The 18,612-nt window shown below is 37.3% G+C and overlaps 2 protein-coding genes and 1 long non-coding RNA gene across 3 annotated transcripts; 1 reads left to right on the plus strand and 2 right to left on the minus strand.

Annotated features, from left to right (window-relative positions):
* Window positions 1-10,027: 10,027 nt before the first annotated feature.
* Window positions 10,028-10,687, plus strand: LOC133711324 (probable proteasome inhibitor). Its single transcript, XM_062137461.1, has one exon. The coding sequence runs from the start codon at window positions 10,028-10,030 to the stop codon at window positions 10,685-10,687; it is 660 nt and encodes a 219-aa protein (XP_061993445.1).
* An 887-nt stretch (window positions 10,688-11,574) lies between these two features.
* Window positions 11,575-13,460, minus strand: LOC133710759 (BI1-like protein). Its single transcript, XM_062136895.1, has 4 exons — window positions 13,079-13,460; window positions 12,452-12,565; window positions 12,115-12,272; window positions 11,575-11,997 (listed from the first exon to the last, which is right to left on the minus strand). Exons 1-4 carry the CDS (start codon window positions 13,353-13,355, stop codon window positions 11,791-11,793), a joined length of 756 nt encoding a protein of 251 aa, XP_061992879.1. The 5' UTR covers window positions 13,356-13,460; the 3' UTR covers window positions 11,575-11,790.
* Window positions 13,461-14,499: 1,039 nt separating this feature from the next.
* LOC133707857 (uncharacterized) lies at window positions 14,500-18,606 on the minus strand. The gene is made up of 3 exons (XR_009845337.1): window positions 17,181-18,606; window positions 14,703-16,453; window positions 14,500-14,618 (listed from the first exon to the last, which is right to left on the minus strand). It is a non-coding gene; the product is annotated as an uncharacterized LOC133707857 (long non-coding RNA).
* Between the last annotated feature and the right edge of the window lie 6 nt (window positions 18,607-18,612).

Below are 18,612 nucleotides of genomic sequence, written 5' to 3' on the forward strand. Positions count from 1 at the left end.
CGTTTTGCTTTAAAACCGCACCGACCCGATAAAATTGCGAAATTGCAGTCTTCTGCCCTAAAAATAACCAAACCGTCTATGAAACATGCTTGGACTTGGAAGGAAATCCAGATAAAAATTATCAACAAATAAATTTCAATACCCAGAACTAAGTTTAGTGGAGGATTTACATGAACTGTATTATAAGGGATGAAAATAAGTACAAGAAATGCAAAGAAGATAATAGATGTATATTTATAGAAGAGTTGTATTGAAACACTAAAACCAAAAAGGGAATTTAATTACCACTGGCGATAGATGTTAAAGCAACAGTGGTTAACTCACATTATTTTGACAGTCTTAACAATATATGTAATGCAAAGGCATATTGGGTTAGAAAATAAAAGTATATATACGAACTACATATACTAATCATCACTTCTCTCACACATGTAGGGTTTGCCTTTGAGAAAGATGCAGCAAACTGTGCACCTATCTTGCAGCAATATTTCTCTAGGTTAAACAATTTTAAACCTCTAGAGTAGTCTTCAGGAAGAACTGAATAAAGTTGTAGTCTTCAGGAAGAACTGAATAAAGTTGTAACTTAAAACCATCATTTACACAACACAGTTTTCACTACTTAAGTCTCTCTCTCTCTCTCTCTCTCTCTCTCTCTCTCTCTCTCTCTCAATGAATATTATATTATAGAATAATACACATTTTATGTTCAGCTTTGCAATAGATCGATGCCAAGCTTGTCTTGCACAAATACACAACAACCAAAAGAAGCTTACCATTCCACAGAGTCCTAAGCTGAATATGCAAACACCAAAACTGGCACTAAGCTTAGCTCTTGTCTTTAATAATCATTAGATGATTCTAAAGCAAACAGAAGTAAATATTAATCAATTGATAAATGTCACATGCATTTTCAAATATGCTTGGCATAAAGAACAATAACTAAAAGCAGGAGAGATATAATACTTACTAGAAAGAAGGCTATCTGTGTCGGTCAAGTCAGGATCCTCAACATCATCAAGTTTGTTTTCTGCTCTGGGTGAACTAAGACAAAAGAGTTGATGATACTTGAAGAACTAGCGAAGTAGCTAGTGTCATTCAAAGATAGGGAAAATGTTGTGTGAACAGTGCCAGTGAAGAAAGAAAAGCAGTACTTCATTGATTGATTATCGGATTACAATCACCTACTTGCATACAATAAACTGAGACTCATACTTTGCATACAATCAGCCCTAACTAACCCTAGAATCTATTGTTATGGTAGATCATTGATTCATTGCATGGGGCGGATACAGATATCAAGAGGCTGAGTAGCCCCTTTTGAGCTGCAATCGATAAAAACAATGAAAAAGAGCGCAAAGACCCGACCTTGGCCAATTTCAAAGCCATGTCAGAAGGTGACTGGTACATGAACAACAACAACGTCCTCAACCAAGACAACTTTTAACTGCTTCTCTTCCAACCCTTTTCAAATGGACTCCTCCGCTTCCTGTTCTCCGTACAGCGCATTCACTCTTTTCAATTCAAATCCCAATCCCAATGCCAACTCCAAATCCTGCTTCTCTTCACTCCTGATCGAACACTAATCCATTTGATAATAATTTCAATTTGGTGGGCGAAAGTGGGCTTTTGGCCCAGTTTCAGCAGGAAAGTGAAGCTTTGATAATAATTTCAATGCATTACGCTGCTCAAAAGGCTCAGTCTCAATTTCTGCGTATGTCCAACCCTTTTGCTTTCTGATCTGCTCAGAAATTAAACCCGAGGTTAAAGATCCGAAGCAGCTAATAAGCTGCAACGCATGACGCTGCTCCGGAAAATATGTCTTCCCCATTAATCCCCGCTGGATATTTTTTCTAACGTATTTCCTCATCCCGGCCAGGCGGCCACTACATACTCCTCCAAACTCCACCACCTTTAGGATGCACACTTAAACTGAACACAAAAAAAAAAAAAAAAGGTTTGAAATTCAATAATAAAAAAAGAAGAAGATAAAAGTTGATATTGGATGCAGAACGATTTGTATTCGGTTATGCTATCTCTCGATCTCTCTCAAGACGTTGACAACAAAGTAGTATATTAGAGACTTCAACGAAGAACGTAATCAATAACAATGAATCATGAAAAACCCTATCAACACAGTTCATATGTTCAAAAAGAGATCTACCTCTAGTAAATCATAGATTCGATTAATTGAGGCTCTCCGCTACCGGCACCATCTTTATCTTCATGTTCATCTCCGTATTCGGCTTCGGATATCTCATGAATAACTATCACCATATTCGAACCAGTGAGAAGAGACGGGGCTCTGAAACAGAAAGGAGAAGAGACGAGGAAGGTGTGATCTTCTCGGCGTCTTCAGTGGTGCTTTTATAGGGCAATTTCAAGGGTAAATTTGTCTGCTCAAGTCTAGCTGTAAATACTGTGGGCGACTGTGGTTTTTGGCGCTTGGATACAGTTTTCAATTTGAGTGGTTTTCATAGATGCATGCACTTGATAGACCGTCACTCCGTCAGTTATGGTAAATTTGCAGCAGATTACTGGTTTACAATTACAATAAGAAAGAGATACACTACCACTGCTATGATCTTAGTCTAATGTTAATGTATTGGTGTAACTATGTGAATGGAAATATTGAGATGCCATGCAATATTGCCGTGATTTCAATTTACGTAAAACTAAAAAGTTAAGATTTTCATACCAAAGTAGATGCATAAAAGATGGTTTATAACAACGATACTATATATTAAGGTACATATTAACGCCTTGAGCAATAATTACAGTCGATATTGAAAAACTCCTATTAAGTTATTCGATACAGACTATTATATTGAAAAAAGTGCCTTCAAATAGAGTATGGCATCATTTTCTAACGAGAATCTCTATAACAACTTTTATTAAATTACGAAAAGATTTCTAAAAATACCCAACACATTTCCATAAAACACCCTTTAAAGCCTAAACTAAGGGACTAACGAACACATTAATTTTCTTGGCTGCCACCTACGACAATTTATCAACACTTAGATTTTGCGACCATTGATGGCGAAGTCCTTCCCAGCGTCTTGATTCCATCATTTATTAATTAGCAGAGACGTCCTTCTTTTCTTTTTTTTTTTTTCTTTTTTTTTTATAAATTAAAAATCATATAAAAAACCCCACCCCATTCCCACCCTTGATGGGGCTCGAACTCCTGACCTCTTATATATGAGACCAAAGCCTTACCACCCCACCAAACACACACACCCAGAGACGTCCTTCAATATCTCGACATTTTGTCTAATATATTGTTGGTTTTTTTGCCTAAAGTGTAGTGAATTAATTGCATCGAATCTTTTGTAGTCTGTCATCTAATTCTTCTTCATTGGTGTTGTTAGAAAGGCCTTTGCAAGACCAATACCTGCTGGCATCCGGCCTTGGTCTCCTTGGAGTTCATGAGGTTTTGTAGATGGTCTTTGCTTGCATAGTCTAACCGAGAGAAATTGGTGATATCAATACCTTGTGAGTTCCAATTTATGCCTCGGCAAACGGAGTTTATTACATTAACAATTAGGAATTACAACCAGTTTTTCATGAGTCGAATTCACAACCTTCCACTTATAAAAAAGAGACTTATGTCAGTACACCAAATCATATTAGGCCACAATTCTCTATTAGTACTCGTATAGTTCCTTGAGTAAAATTAGTGGCAAATATATTTCGTTGTTATTCAGTAGATTAATAATAGAAAAAAAAATAATTTACAAGTTTATAATGGTTATTTTAATTTTAAAAGTACTGTAATTAATGCCAAATCCATACAATCAATGCTAGAAAATCACATAAGAAAATAAATCCCGAGAAAAATTGTGGGATTAAATTTTCTTCACTATTTTTCTTTCTGGGAACTAATTTCCAAACCATGCAGTTACGTACCAAACATGAAGCATGAGAAAGGCAGCACGTTTTCGTTCCTGGACTTCAAATTAATTCACAAAGGCTTAGGAACAAGGAGTTTTTCTTAGTTTCTAGGCAATTTAAGTGAGTTCCAATATTTCCAATATTTTGGGTGCCTTCCATTTTGTTAGCAGTCACTACCTTTTGCATATTGTTCTACTCCATTCTGAAGCATAATAGTGTTGAAATACAGAAGACTCTTCCTAGCCAAGTTGTTGTGTTGATCTCTTGGAGGTGTTGCTGTTCAAGATGTCTTCTGTTGCTCAGAACATGGATTCACGAATAATCCTAGTTCCTTTAGGATTACTTTAGTTATGCAGATGTATATGTATATGTTTATGTGATTGTGCAGATTGATATGTGTTTTGTCTATTTATGAATTGATCTTTTGATTGAATTGTTGCATCATTGTTTTACATGCAGTTCACAGAAAAACAACGAAAGCATTAACTTTTCTTTCAAGAATCAAAAATCCAAAATTACCACAATATTAGTCTTGCTTTTACATATAGGAAGACCCTCGAACTGTTTAGCAGGCAATTTCTCACACAAAGCCCCAACGTAAAACTCAACCAAATCCAGTCCTCCTTCAGGTATGGATTATTGCATCTTGTCATAGTACAACAACAACTCATAAAACAAAGCCAAGAAAATCTAATTTAAAACCAGTAAACAAGCTAAGAACATCTCATCCAGGAAAGAGTGACAAATTCATTGGATCATATATCCCTTAAAAATTCATACTCCTCAGGATACAGAAGCATTAGAACTTCATGAGAGCCTTAATTACACTATCCAACACTGACCAGTGACCACCATAATCTAAGAAAGACAAATACTTCGCAATTAGTGACTGCTAACAAAATGGAAGGCACCCAAAATGGAAAATGGCCTAACCTCATCTTATTGCGAGCAAAATGAATATTCACACCACACACAAACACACAGACAGAAGCAATAGATTCTAATGTATATGTGACCAAAAAAAGAAACAGGTCATATCTGTATGAATTTTCTACATAGCTAGCCAACCCCATAGTGTCCTATATATTGAAAGTGGGGGGAAGACTAAAGTAGGACACCAACAATCTGTACCTATGGAATACAATTATAGACCATAACATTCATTCTTTAAAGGCCTAGTTAGTAATTCAGTTAAATCAAGTCAGGAATTCTGTCTACATTCAAAATCTAATGTTACTTACAACCAATTTACTTTTTCTCCAATAAACATTTTGTTTGCTGCAATGTTGCAAATGCCATAAGAAACACTTTCTTCTATCCTGCAACGTTGATCAATGTGGATTGATGGTAGTCAGATGTTAGTTTCTCAAGTAAGTCTAATTTATCTCCAGATGAAACATTATAAATCACAATCCATACTGTAATTGGCCTTTTTTACCTAAGGACCTCTATCTGTTAAGAGTGGACTTTAACAAAATTAAATGCATATTCACTTGGAGGGGATTGCAGCTATGGTGGTAGTGAGCATTTAGACTCATACTTAAGGCTAGAGTACTTTGAGCCTTACCCTGCCCTTCCACCTTTCCTTTGAATTGGTTGCCTTTGTTACAAAAATAAAAACACAATACTTATGCAAAGTTTGCATAAGTACTGTGTTTTGTACGTACGCACTGATTTGTCAAAAGCAGAAGAAGATAAAACAACATTTTCTGAACATCAAGATAATGACATTACAGAAGGGATCCAAATGGTATGTGACCTTGCATAAGCTGATAGCATATAACTGTGAATAATATGTCATCTTAGTTACTTTTTTTTTGGATACATCAGAGGGTGCGAAAAACTTGGACCACAAAGTTGTGCAGGAAACAAATTGTACAGCTGGAGAAAAAGTTGGGGCTGGAGAAACAGCATTTGCATTTTAGAAGAACTTGCTCTTGAGCCAGAACACCTACCAATCACACGACCAGTCTCAAATGTTTACCGATACTTTTAAAGCATAAAACATCATGAAGGCACGTTCTACCAGTGTTGGTGCGAAAAAATTCGGGAGAGGGATTACCCAACATAAATCTCTCTCCTTCAATCTCCGAGAAGCCCTTGACGCATCCATCTTGTAATCGATTATGGGAGAAGGGATCTGCAAAACAGAAAAACACTCCGACGCCCAAGTAAATATCAATTCGAGAAGATTACAAAAGAAATTGGATTGATACCTCTTACCATTCCCCCCCTCTTTTCTCCATAAGCTTGTCAATTTATAGTCATTGATTCCTTGATCCTTACTTCATGGTTCTTGGCCCTCACTCTACGTTGGTAGTGGGAGGAGTAGTGTTTGCACGTTCTCCACCACCTGATCCGTTTTTACTGTCTTTCACTTTAGCAAGTTATTAGTCACTTTTGGGCTTTGATTAGTGGGCTTGGTTTAATGGGTGGGAGCCCAAAGCCAAAATTTTACACCCCCACAATGCCCCCTTTTTCCTTTCCATACGATCTCCGAGTGCGGGAAGGAAAAACAATCGATACTTAAATAGAAATAAATTGTTAGTCCATAAGGATAGATAATAGCAACAACAACTCCATGCGTCAAGTAAAAAATTAAACAAAATTTATCAAACGTACACAAGAATAGTTAACGGCAAAATTAAGATAAAGGGTGAGGATTCAAACAGCATTTTTAAGGGCATGTGCCTGTTTAACGTCGCGAGGACAACCCTTTTAAAGTCCGGGGACTGTGCCTGTTTAACGTCGCGAGGACAACCCTTTTAAAGTCCGAGGACTGTGCCTGTTTAACGTCGCGAGGACAACCCTTTTAAAGTCCGGAGACTGCCTGTTTAACGTCGCGAGGACAACCCTTTTAAAGTCCGGAGACTGTGCCTGTTTAACGTCGCGAGGACAACCCTTTTAACGTCCAGGGGACGATCCATTTAACGTCGCGGGGACGAATCATTTTAACGTCACGGGGACGAATCCTTTTAACGTCCATGGGACGAACCATTTAACGTCACGGAGACGAATCCTAACGTCCATGGGACGAACCATTTAACGTCGTGGGGACGATTGGTATGCCGCCTCCGAAGCGGACACAAATTTTGAGTTTGGCTACAACTCCGTCAAAACGATGTTGCCCCCAATCTAGGCTTTTGTAGCGCCTTAATCTCTAACTTGAGTAATATTAATGGCTGAAAAATTGAACCCATGTTATGAGCTAACATCAGATTCTGCCACTGCTGCAACATTATAGCGTCAATGCACGTTAATCGCAGGCTTCTTAATTATCAATCCAAAACATTATGATATAATTCAACGTACGTACACACATGGGTTAGAAAAAACTAGAAGACTAAATAAGACTCATTTTCTAATGCTACCCTTGATCATAGGTCATTCAAATATTTAATTTACCATCCCATAAAGCAATACATGGCTAACCATTACTTGAATCACCAGTATATAGATACATGTATATAGCAAACCACATTAACCAAAAAGGCAAAAACGTAACCATTCAAAACATACACACACTCGGTACGTTGCTGGACCTAGACCTATATGCTTTGCAATTACAAGAATTTGAGCAATTATAACTATATATATCAAATAGTACACAGATGCCATAAGCAACTAGAAACATAAGCATTGATTTAAACATCACACAGTAAATCAAATAGTCAATAAGAAACATATAAAACGTCATGTGGCACCCACCATGCAATAATGAGCATTAAGCTAGATTGATTCAACTCATACACCCAATATATATTGCAAAAAAGAAATTCTCTGAGAGTGTGTTTGGATGAGGGAAAAAATGATGGAATTTAATTGAAAGTGAGGGTTTCATAATTCCTAAAAGTCAATTCCCTCGTTTGGCATTATCAGATTTGAAATTTTAAATTTCTCTGTGGAAAAAAACGAAGGAATTCGTTATTTAAATTCTTCACTTCAATTTCCACCAAAATAGGTGTCTTTTACGAATTCCTTTGCAGTATTCAATTTTTATTTCCAAAACAAGACTTTTTTCTATTTTATCTTTTTATTTGTTTTAAACTTTCTTAATTTATTACACATTTCAAATCCTAAATAGATGCAACCAAACAATAGAAATTGCAATTAATGGAATTTTAGATTGATGGAATTAAAGATTCCATCATTTATAAATTCCTACGGATTTTATAATTTTCTCATCCAAACGCACCATGAGAGAGAGCACGAGGACAGACTTTAATTCAACGGGGTATACATATGTATTCTCATATCTAACTAATGACGCGAGCTTCATGCTTCACGCAGGTTTTGGATTGACATGCTAAGTGGGTGAAAACATCAATATTATGAAAAGAAAATGAGGAACGCAGCAAACCCTTACCTTGGTTTGTTAAGTAAGCAAACTCATACCTTGTTCAATGAATTCAGCTAAGAGATTACCAATCCTCATATGCGAACTCCATGCTCGGGTCGAACCGGCCACGAATTTGATTTCTTTTTGTTTTTGTGATTCGATCAGCCTCTGCTATGGCCCTTCTTTGTCAGGGTTGAGAAATTATTGGCTTCATTAGTCAATATCAAAGCCATAGAGTTGTAATGGGTTCGCTCTCAGCGGAGAATAGCTAAGAATTTTCCTTCCTGCTCGGCACGTTCTGGGTTCGATGTTCTTGGAATTCGGCAGGCTTTCTGTTGTTCGCTCACTGCTCACCACAGGTCCACAGCGGGCTTAACGATTTGCTCAGCCACAGTTGGTCTGGCGGGTTTCATGCATGTGCTCGTTGTTCGATCCATGACTGGCAATAACGGCTTGGTCGTGCTGTGCCGTAGCTTTGGCACTAGGAAGCCGTCGTTTCTACTTGCGGCGTCTCTTCTTATCTTCTGTATGTGAGATACTAGAATATGGAATTAATCAACAAATAGCAACAGTAGAATTATATCTCATGCACCAAATTACAATGAGAAAATTCATCGCAATATAAAGCACGAAAATTTTCTTGTCGTTCCACGAAGAATTTGCTCCTGCCCCCATTCACTTCTGCCCTAGTTTTAATTGTTGCATCCATGGCTTCTCAATCTATCTCACAGCTTTTTGTTCAGTTTCCCACAGACGGCGCCAACTGTTGGTGCGAAAAAAATCGGGAGAGGAATTACCCAACATAAATCTCTCTCCTTCAATCTCCGAGAAGCCCTTGACGCATCCATCTTGTAATCGATTATGGGAGAAGGGATCTGCAAAACAGAAAAACACTCCGACGCCCAAGTAAATATCAATTCGAGAAGATTACAAAAGAAATTGGATTGATACCTCTTACCATTCCCCCCCTCTTTTCTCCATAAGCTTGTCAATTTATAGTCATTGATTCCTTGATCCTTACTTCATGGTTCTTGGCCCTCACTCTACGTTGGTAGTGGGAGGAGTAGTGTTTGCACGTTCTCCACCACCTAATCCGTTTTTACTGTCTTTCACTTTAGCAAGTTGTTAGTCACTTTTGGGCTTTGATCAGTGGGCTTGGTTTAATGGGTGGGAGCCCAAAGCCAAAATTTTACACCCCCACAACCAGTGACATTCCTGCTAAAACTAAAAATATATTTTATAGTCGAGGCCAACAATTGCGGAAAATTCTATAATACATACCCGTATGTCATACGCACATTTACGATAAATTTGTTGTCAGAGTAGTAACGTGAGTCTTATTTTGTGTAATTACACCACCTACGACCTTATTATAAGTTTTTGAACTAATTCATTGTCAATGTTGTAATTTTAGTTTAATTATATGTAAATAGTGTAAATGAATATTTTGTTTTCAATGTTGTAATTTTAATTCATATAAATTATAATTTTTGTCTAAATAGATGTAAAATGTTTATCATCATAGTACCATAGCTTGTCCCAACAATTGCATCCTTTGCAAGGCAGTCATCCGTTCAATTTTAATTTTCCTTGTCCCTCCAACCAATACTAGAAAGCTCAAAGAGCTCAAACTAGTACTAGGAAAATCCTGATCAACATGAAAGCATAATCAAACTAGGAAAAGGAAACCTAATATCATTAATTAAATAAAGAAACTTCCGTGTCATACAATTCATTGAGTTTGAACATCCCTCTCTCGGATTATAGAAGAAAGGTCAAGAAAAACAAGCAGCAATGGCGAACGAAAAGTCGGTGATGGCGGTGATCAGAGTGGCGAGGCCATCCTTCCGCAACAAAAACGACAAGGTAGCTTTTGCCGTTCACGCCTTCTTCCTTGCCTCTGGCTACGTGCTTATCGCTACCGGGCCTCCTGCTTTCTCCGACTCTGCCCTCTCGTCGTCGTTCTCCACCTGCGATGAAGAAGTAGGAACCGACCAATGGAACGAGCTGGACGAGGAGTACGCGTTCCTTTACGCCAACCCAGAAAACAAGAAGTTGGTGCTGGTCAAGTGCCTTGTAATAAACCATAAACTGTTGGTTGATGCTTTAGCTCAAGGCAGTAGTTCCGAAACGGTCCATCTCCAAATCAACGTTGACGACTATGTTGGAGAGAGTAATAATAATGGCAGCAGCAATTTAAAGAATTTGGAGACATTGGTGAAGAGCCTGGACACTCAGGTTCTGTGTAAATTAGATACTTGTTCCTCAAGTAATAGCAACAAGGCCTCAAGTTCAATAACAAGTACAACAACGGAGCCTGGTGGTACTGGAAGAATCTATCTTTCTTGGCCGGGCGCTGGAATGTACACTGCTAGAGGCGATTATGGAGCACCACCCCCGGCTCCTGTTTTTTTTGCCGACCGGTTCGCGTGGAATGGTTCAGCTTTCATGTAGACGTGATTCGAAAAGAAAGATGTTGTGCTGTAATCAATGTTCTTAAATTACTTATTCTTCTCCTTCCGATCTCATTAAAATAAGAGTGCATCTACGTTTTTTTGTCTCATTTTGAACAATGAAGTTTATAGTTTATCACTTTATTGACATGATATTATCAGACCTGGAAATTTTACAATTGAAACAATTGGCCAAACTTTTGGTGTATAGATGTGAATTGCTTTATCAATTTCCTTTGTGTTACCGGGAGGGTCAGATGTGAATTGCTTTACATTATTATTTGCATTCATTCATTCAACATCAAGACAGTTATTGCTTGTACGATCAGCTACAGTTCTCTATCTCTCTCTTTCTAAATCTAATTTCATGAGCATATCTCAATTCCCCCTGTGAAATTGTAAGGTTGATTTGATCTTGGTGTACAAAACTACAAACAAAGGAGTTGGTTTTGGAGACTATGATGCCCATGGCCGGCATGATCGGAGGATAACGTTGGAGACTTGCACATACCGTTGCCTGTGGTGACCAGGTTGACGTTGCTGGATGGTGTCAGAAATGGAGGTAGTGATTTGTAGAAAGTCCTCAAAAATAAAAAATTTGATGCTGAAGTTTTAAAGATGTGCTTCACATATCAAATGTGGACGTCTGAAGCCTACCACGTTATTAACAGGCTCATACTACTTGGTAGTAAATTGGAGGAAGCCTGCCACGTTATTAACAGGCTCAGTCTGTTACATGACAACTTGTCATCAAATTATGGCTGAAATATTAATATTACAGCTTTATTTTCATAGTTTCTCCTTCAAGACCAATATATCACTTTAGATTCTTAAACAATATAGCCTTAACATTGTAGTCCTAATAGGAAATGTAGGAACAAAAACAAATTAGAAAACGGTTAACATAATTGCCTTGCTGCAAGCACATTAATTCCAAGACATCCCACAGCAAACTCAGCCGAAACAACTATTAAGAGTAGAAGGGTGGAAAAGAAATCATATACTACATCCACAATGGTATGTTCAGCCTTGGACTACATATACTATGTCCACAATGAGTTTTTTTGCCAAAACCAGACTGCAGCGAGTTTGGGTTGGCCCAGACTAATTGTCGCTCGACCTCAGCATCCGCAGGATTGTAAGGAACAGGTTCAGAATGTCCAGATAAAGCGTGATGGAGGCCCAGATGTACTCATCATAGGTGAACCGCTTGATGAGGTTCTCGGTATCATAGACTATGTACCCAGAGAAAATAATAGCACCCACGCCACCAATAACGGCATTAGATGTAGGACCAAGAGGGAAGAACATCTACATAAGAGCAGAAGATCACCAAGTCAGATAAATAGTTCCAAGTATTTAGAGTATGGTAAATGTTTAAGTTGAACAAACTAATAAACAGGACTAATTTATGGCAAGAAATCTGACCTGCATGAAGCTGGTTAGCAGGAGAACCATGAGGCCAGTGAACAAGACTGGTCCAAGGAAGCTGAAGTCCTTGCCCTTCTTCGAAGCCCAGAAGGTGTAAGCGGTCAAGGATGCAACCACACCAGAGGTTAGAATCAATGCTTCAAGCACTATTGCTCCTGCAAGCAACCGATGCACATAATATAATCAGATGACAAATATGTCAAGAATAAGAAATTCACCAAAACGTATAAATCAATGTGGGTGTTCTTCTTAACCCAAAAAGTTGAAATCAAAATAAAGCCTACAATTGTAACATAACCCAAAAACATTCCAAATGTAGAGTAATGAGACTCACCATCAGTATTCGCCACCGCTACACCAACAGTGACACTGAGACTCACAGTGAAAAGTCCAAGGAAGACAAAGTTCAGGGGATGCCTTTGCTGGTAAACATGCAGGGGCCACAACACTGCAAAGAATCCAAACACAGTAGTAAGATAATGCAAAAATATCAACGCCAGAAAACAATGCAAATCCATTTCACTTCAATAACATAAATCCATCCTGAAGTAGCCATTCTTAAGTTTCATATCAAACCAAGCATTTTCCTATCAAACCAAGCGTTTTCCCAGGCATATAACTATCATGCTTTTCCAGAATACTATACCTTAACCACAAAATTTTATCCTACAGAACCAAACAAGCAAAGTATCAAATCCCTTCAAAGAATTAAATTCTTTATAAAAGAAAACCAATACCATCGATCTTGCAGTATAATCTAATCAGCCTAATCAAACACTCGTAGACACCAATTGAAATCGCAAATCCTAAAAACCTAGACATCCAGATCTGAATTTCTTTCTTCAACCAAAACAATATTCGATCCACAAACCTCCAATCTCAAATTCAAACAATCCAGAACCAGAATCACCAATTAAACACCACAAATCGGAAATCAAATTAGGGTTTGGAGGGCACGTACAGACGAAAGGAAGGAAGGCGAAGAACATGAGAAGGCCGGGGCTGCCCTTGAGGAGATCGTTGACGGGAGTGTAGAGGACGGTGACGAAGGAGATGGCGGTGGTGAGAAGAAGCTGAGCGGATAAGATGCCGTAGACCTTGCGGATGAAACCCCAACGGAGCTGGTTCTCGCCTTTGCTGAGGCCCGGGTACAAGACCTCGCCGGACTCGATGTCGACCTCGTCGAGCTTGCCGCCGGCGCCGGTGGTGCTCACCTCCGCGTAGTGCATCGTGTTCATGGTTTCTCTCTCTTTTTCTCTCTGGGGAATTTTCAGAGTGGAATTTGGGGGAGAATGAGAATTTTCTAAGAGGAGCAAATGCGGGTTTGGTTTTGTTGTGGTTGGAGGGTGTAATTGGGAATTGGTCTTTTATGGCGGTGGTGCTAGAATGACGGGTATTTCCGGGTAGGACTCTCACGTCACAGCTTTACGGCCGTTGGATCTGAATACCCACGTGTAAAGTCAACTTACTATAGTTTTTATTATTATTATTTTTTTTTTTACTGAAATCTTGTCAATGGTATAATGGATTTTTGTTTTCTTCGTTTTGAGGGTGAAGAATATACCACAAGCTCAAGAATAGGAACTCTGATTGGGTTTCATAAGACCTGGATCGGATAATAGGCGGCTGAATTAAGTTACGAAATAAAATCTTTTAAATCAATACGATCAGAGAGACGATAAATATTCTAATCTAATAAACAAAAACTTGACTTCTAGTGTAACTTATTTTATTCTCGATGAAAGGAAGGTTAAATAGAATTATTTATTTTTGCTTAGGAAAAAATTAGAGAACCAGTCCCATTGGTCATAGAAAGAAAATTATTCTACCTTCAATCTTTACCTCACTCACCCATGAGAAAATAATGAACCCCCCCCCCCCCCCCCCCCCCCTCCTTTGTTTATAAATTTGGAAATGGAAAAATGATATCGTTCTCATTACATATAATTTGGCAACATGAATTATTCTTTGAAGCTCAAAATTACCCGGTTTGCTATTTGGGTAATTGTGATTTAAGTAGTCTTGAACTCTTGATAATGAAGTGTCCATGTGAAGTTAATAAGGTCTTCTCTTGTCAAGAACTAAAGACAACATGCTCACTCCACAAGCTTCCACACGCTAGCTTAAGGTACAAAAGAAATAAGAGAATAGGTATGCATTGCCTATTATATATGCATATGTATGGTCACTATCCATGTACCATTCTTCTGGATTTTTCAAGGACTCACTAACCACCATAATAAAACTCACCAACCACTAAGAAATAAGAAAAATTGACTCAATTCCAATCCGCCTACTTGGTCCACACACAAATAGCAAAGCCAAAAAGGAATACAGTCCAAACCAATTCTATTTTCTATTCCACTATGCAATACAAGCACTCTTTCCACTAATATTTGATACCAGAACCTCCCTAGACTAGCAGCAGTGTCCACCATGTGAAATAGTTGCTGGAGTAAGACTTGTTTACACTTTCCAATTCAATCTGCTCAAGCACCAAACTTGAACCATAACAGAACAGAAAATGATATCAGGACAGTCCCATAAACGAACAACAATAGTCTCTTAGAACAACTGATTCTTACTTGTAAGACTATGGTTGCATTTTGTTTAAACGCAGCGAAGTCTAAGCAGAAGGTAAGTTATCTTCTTCATATGATCAGTTCTTTCGATCTGGTTCTCTTCTCTCCATATGAGCTAGATGTCAGAAGATCATAAAAATAAAACGTCGATTTTTTTTAGGGACGATTTCCTAGTTCCTACTATAGAGAACGAAAGTATACAGGTGCAAATCTCCATATACATGAACAAACATGCAACAACTTGCATCGCAAGCACAGAATTAATTGTTCTATAATATATCAATTTAAGATTCAAAGCCATGAACAAAAAAACTTAAGTGAAAGACCAACCAAACTAAACATAATTGTAACAACTCAGTACTCGATATTTGAACAGTGAAACTATATTCCACAATCATTGTGTTTGACAATTTGAAAGTGGTATATACATGTTCAACTGGCAAAAAGATTAAAATACAAACCTGTTAATTCGCATAAAACCCGAAAACCAGAGCAATGAAGATTTTGAAATGATTGGTAAGATCACAATTACATGGTGGTAAAAAGTATCATAAAACTTCGCTCAAGTTAAAATGAGATGAAGTAGAAGGAAACACAACAGATACAACTCATACAAGAAAATATGAACTCCTTTCAAAATGACTCATAACTGGGAATTATACCCAAAAAGGATAGCCATGCCAATTCCCATAAGCACAAGTAGTGTAGATAACCTATAGAGATTCTTCCACTCATTGCATCAACAGTCTCATACACATCTCATCAAAAGTAAAGTCTAACCCAACAGGTATAAATCTACACCAAATAGACCAAATTAACTTCCATTTCCAAGCGTAAATCACTACTGTTTTCAGCATCCAAGACAACAAAGCTGTGTTTAATATCCACGCTGCCACCAACCTAATCAATAAAACCCTGCAATAATAGAAAAGTGAAAGAATTTAAACTTGTCCTTATCAAGATAACAATGAAAATAAGATCAAGTCTAAACAAGAAACAAAAAAGGAAGCTAGCAAACATCTTACTCGGTTACTTTGTATCAATTTCACAGGATTCAACCTTTACACATGACACAATGGAGACACAAACAAAACAATGCTGTAAAATGATAAAAAGCCATAGAATAATTGAAAGAAAGCTAAAAATCCTTTGTGCACTTCTCACCATTATTAACTTACAGAAGTTGCAAGGAGCATATCATGAACAGATTGAAACATCACTTTCCTTCTAAGATAAACCCCATAACATGATTAAACAGAAAAGGGTATTCTCCAAGCAAAGCTTATTGATCAAAGAACAATATGTGCCATTTCTGCAGTAATAGACCAAGTCCAAAATAAGTAATGAATCGTCCAAGAATGGTGATTTTTCAACTGGTCACTATCGATAGGATATGCTTATGCAATTTATCTGGATTTTTCAAGGACCTCATGCTAGCAACAAAGAAACACATTTCTTATAATGTACCTAGCTACTTGGCCACTCACCCAAACAGCAGATCTAAAGGAATTCCCAAAGTCTTACCATGCAAAACAAGCACAGTTTCCTCTTAGTGTGAAACAGTCGCTTCTATTATTTTCTGAGTAAGATTTGATTTCCACTTTCCAATTCAACATTTTGATGAATATAAGCATTCATCATATCTTCAAGAAAATTTATAGCTCTTCTCCACAAGGTCAAGCACCAAAATGCATACAAAAATGTCTTCTTCTTCTTCTTCTTCTTTTGGTCTGAGCATACAAAAATGTCTTCAACTGTAGAAAGTGATTTTCATTGAGTTGATGTTTACAATTGTACACATATATAGCAGTAATAAACTGCTGTTACAATGCAGGCATTAAACTATATTTACAGCTAGAATAAAAAACTGATAAGCAATATAGCTCAGTATCAAAACAGCCTATGAACAAATCAATGGGTTGGGAATTGGAGTGGCTTGTTGAGTTTCAGAGGGAGTGGACATAATGGTGGGTGCAGGTGCAGATTTGGAGCCATCAATATAGCCCCAAAGATTATTGCCATTGAGGTACGGTTTGAGTTGACGAAGCCAAACCAAGTAGTTGGATTCGGTGAGTTTGATGAAGTTGGAGGAGTTGGGAGAGGGATTGGAGGAAGGGGTGAGGGCAGCCATATATAGGACCGAGATGACAAGGATCGAGAGGACAGAGGAGAAGGATCAAGGTGAGAACCTAAACTACTGATACCATGTAGAAAGTGATTTTCATTGAGTTGATGTTTACAATTGTACACATATATAGCAGTAATAAACTGCTGTTACAATGCAGGCATTAAACTATATTTACAGCTAGAATAAAAAACTGATAAGCAGTTATAGCTCAGTATCAAAACAGCCTATGAACAAATCAATGGAGAAGAATTAGATGACTTGATTTCAGGAGAAGATTTAGTCTCTCTAACATCAACAATAACAGAAAGAAATATACGAATAGCTAATAATCACTTGGAACAACTAACTCTTACTTGTAAGGCTGTGGTTTTTTTGCATTTTGTTTAGACTGAGTGAAGTATAAGCAGAATGCAATCGTATCTTTTTCAAATAAGTTCTTTTGTTTCTTGCGTCTCCTTTCATGTATGTAGAAGTTGTTATGAGTCTTCTTCACCCCTAGGAGCTGCTACATATTTCTTTCAATGTAGCAATTGCTATATTTCTTCTTCATCCCTATAAGCTCCTATACCTCTGCTTCATCCAGGGTTTAACAATTGTTTTCTATTTCCACCCAACAGATGAATTAAGAGACTACATATTCTATCATTAACACCATTATGAAGTACAATTCATGTTTGGTACTTGTAGATTTAAGCAAGGGTACCACAGTTTCCACTCCATAACAACGTCACTTCCAATAATCTGCTTCTCCGCCACTTTGATCCTTATGATACCAGAGACAGATTGTATTGAAAATAACAAATAAAAAAGCTAAGTCCACTGTTTTTATTATTAAGTACATATGAGAATTTTGGTATGCATTAATGCATATACAAGCATAAGGACAACTAAGCATAACGAGCACAGAATAATTTAACAAAATTCAAATCGAAATCAGCACCAGAAAGTAGAAAGTGAAAGACAACCAGAACTAAATTTATTGGTAAATGAATCCATATTACTACAGTGAACCATGTTACTACAATCATTCCTATCAACAATTTGAAAGTAATATCAAAATTCAACGAGCAAGGATTCTTTTAATTCACATAAAACATGCACCAGATCAATGAGAATTTTGAAATTGGTAATATCACAGTTATATGGTACTAATCAGTACCAGAAATTTTCTTTAGATTATAGAAACTGGCAAAAAGATACTAAATACAACACAATAAGACCTATTTTAGAAAACTGTTGACTGATGATTGTTGTTATTCCATTTCGACATGTTAATACAAGAGTTTAACGGGAAAATATTGAAAAACTAGAGCAACTGGTATGCTTCAGTCAAAATAACAAAGTAACAGAATGTGAACCGAGGGTTCATACATCTCAAAATTTGAGGTTGTAACGATGTCTAGTAGTATAGCACGAAACCAACAAACAATAATGACAACAACAGCCATCATATACTAACATACCAAAAAGTACAAGCTTGGAACAGAAAAATCTGATCCATATTTTATAAATGTCAAATTCTGAAACTTGAAGAAGATACAGTTTAAGATATGCATGATGCATGTGCAAAGGTTTATAAACGCGTACACTGAAAAGTAAACGATAGAGAGATAAAATGCAAGTTTACTTTAGAAAGTATATAGAATAGTCCAAGTACACAGCAAGTTTTAAATTAATGTATGAAGACCTGCAGAAAGAACTAAACATGTCACTTTAAAAACCTCCAAGTACACAGCAAATGTTTACAGCAGAAACATCCAATTAGAAACCCAACACATATGCATT

Source organism: Rosa rugosa, chromosome 5 (genome assembly GCF_958449725.1).
Source record: "Rosa rugosa chromosome 5, drRosRugo1.1, whole genome shotgun sequence".
Taxonomy (NCBI): Eukaryota; Viridiplantae; Streptophyta; class Magnoliopsida; order Rosales; family Rosaceae; genus Rosa; species Rosa rugosa.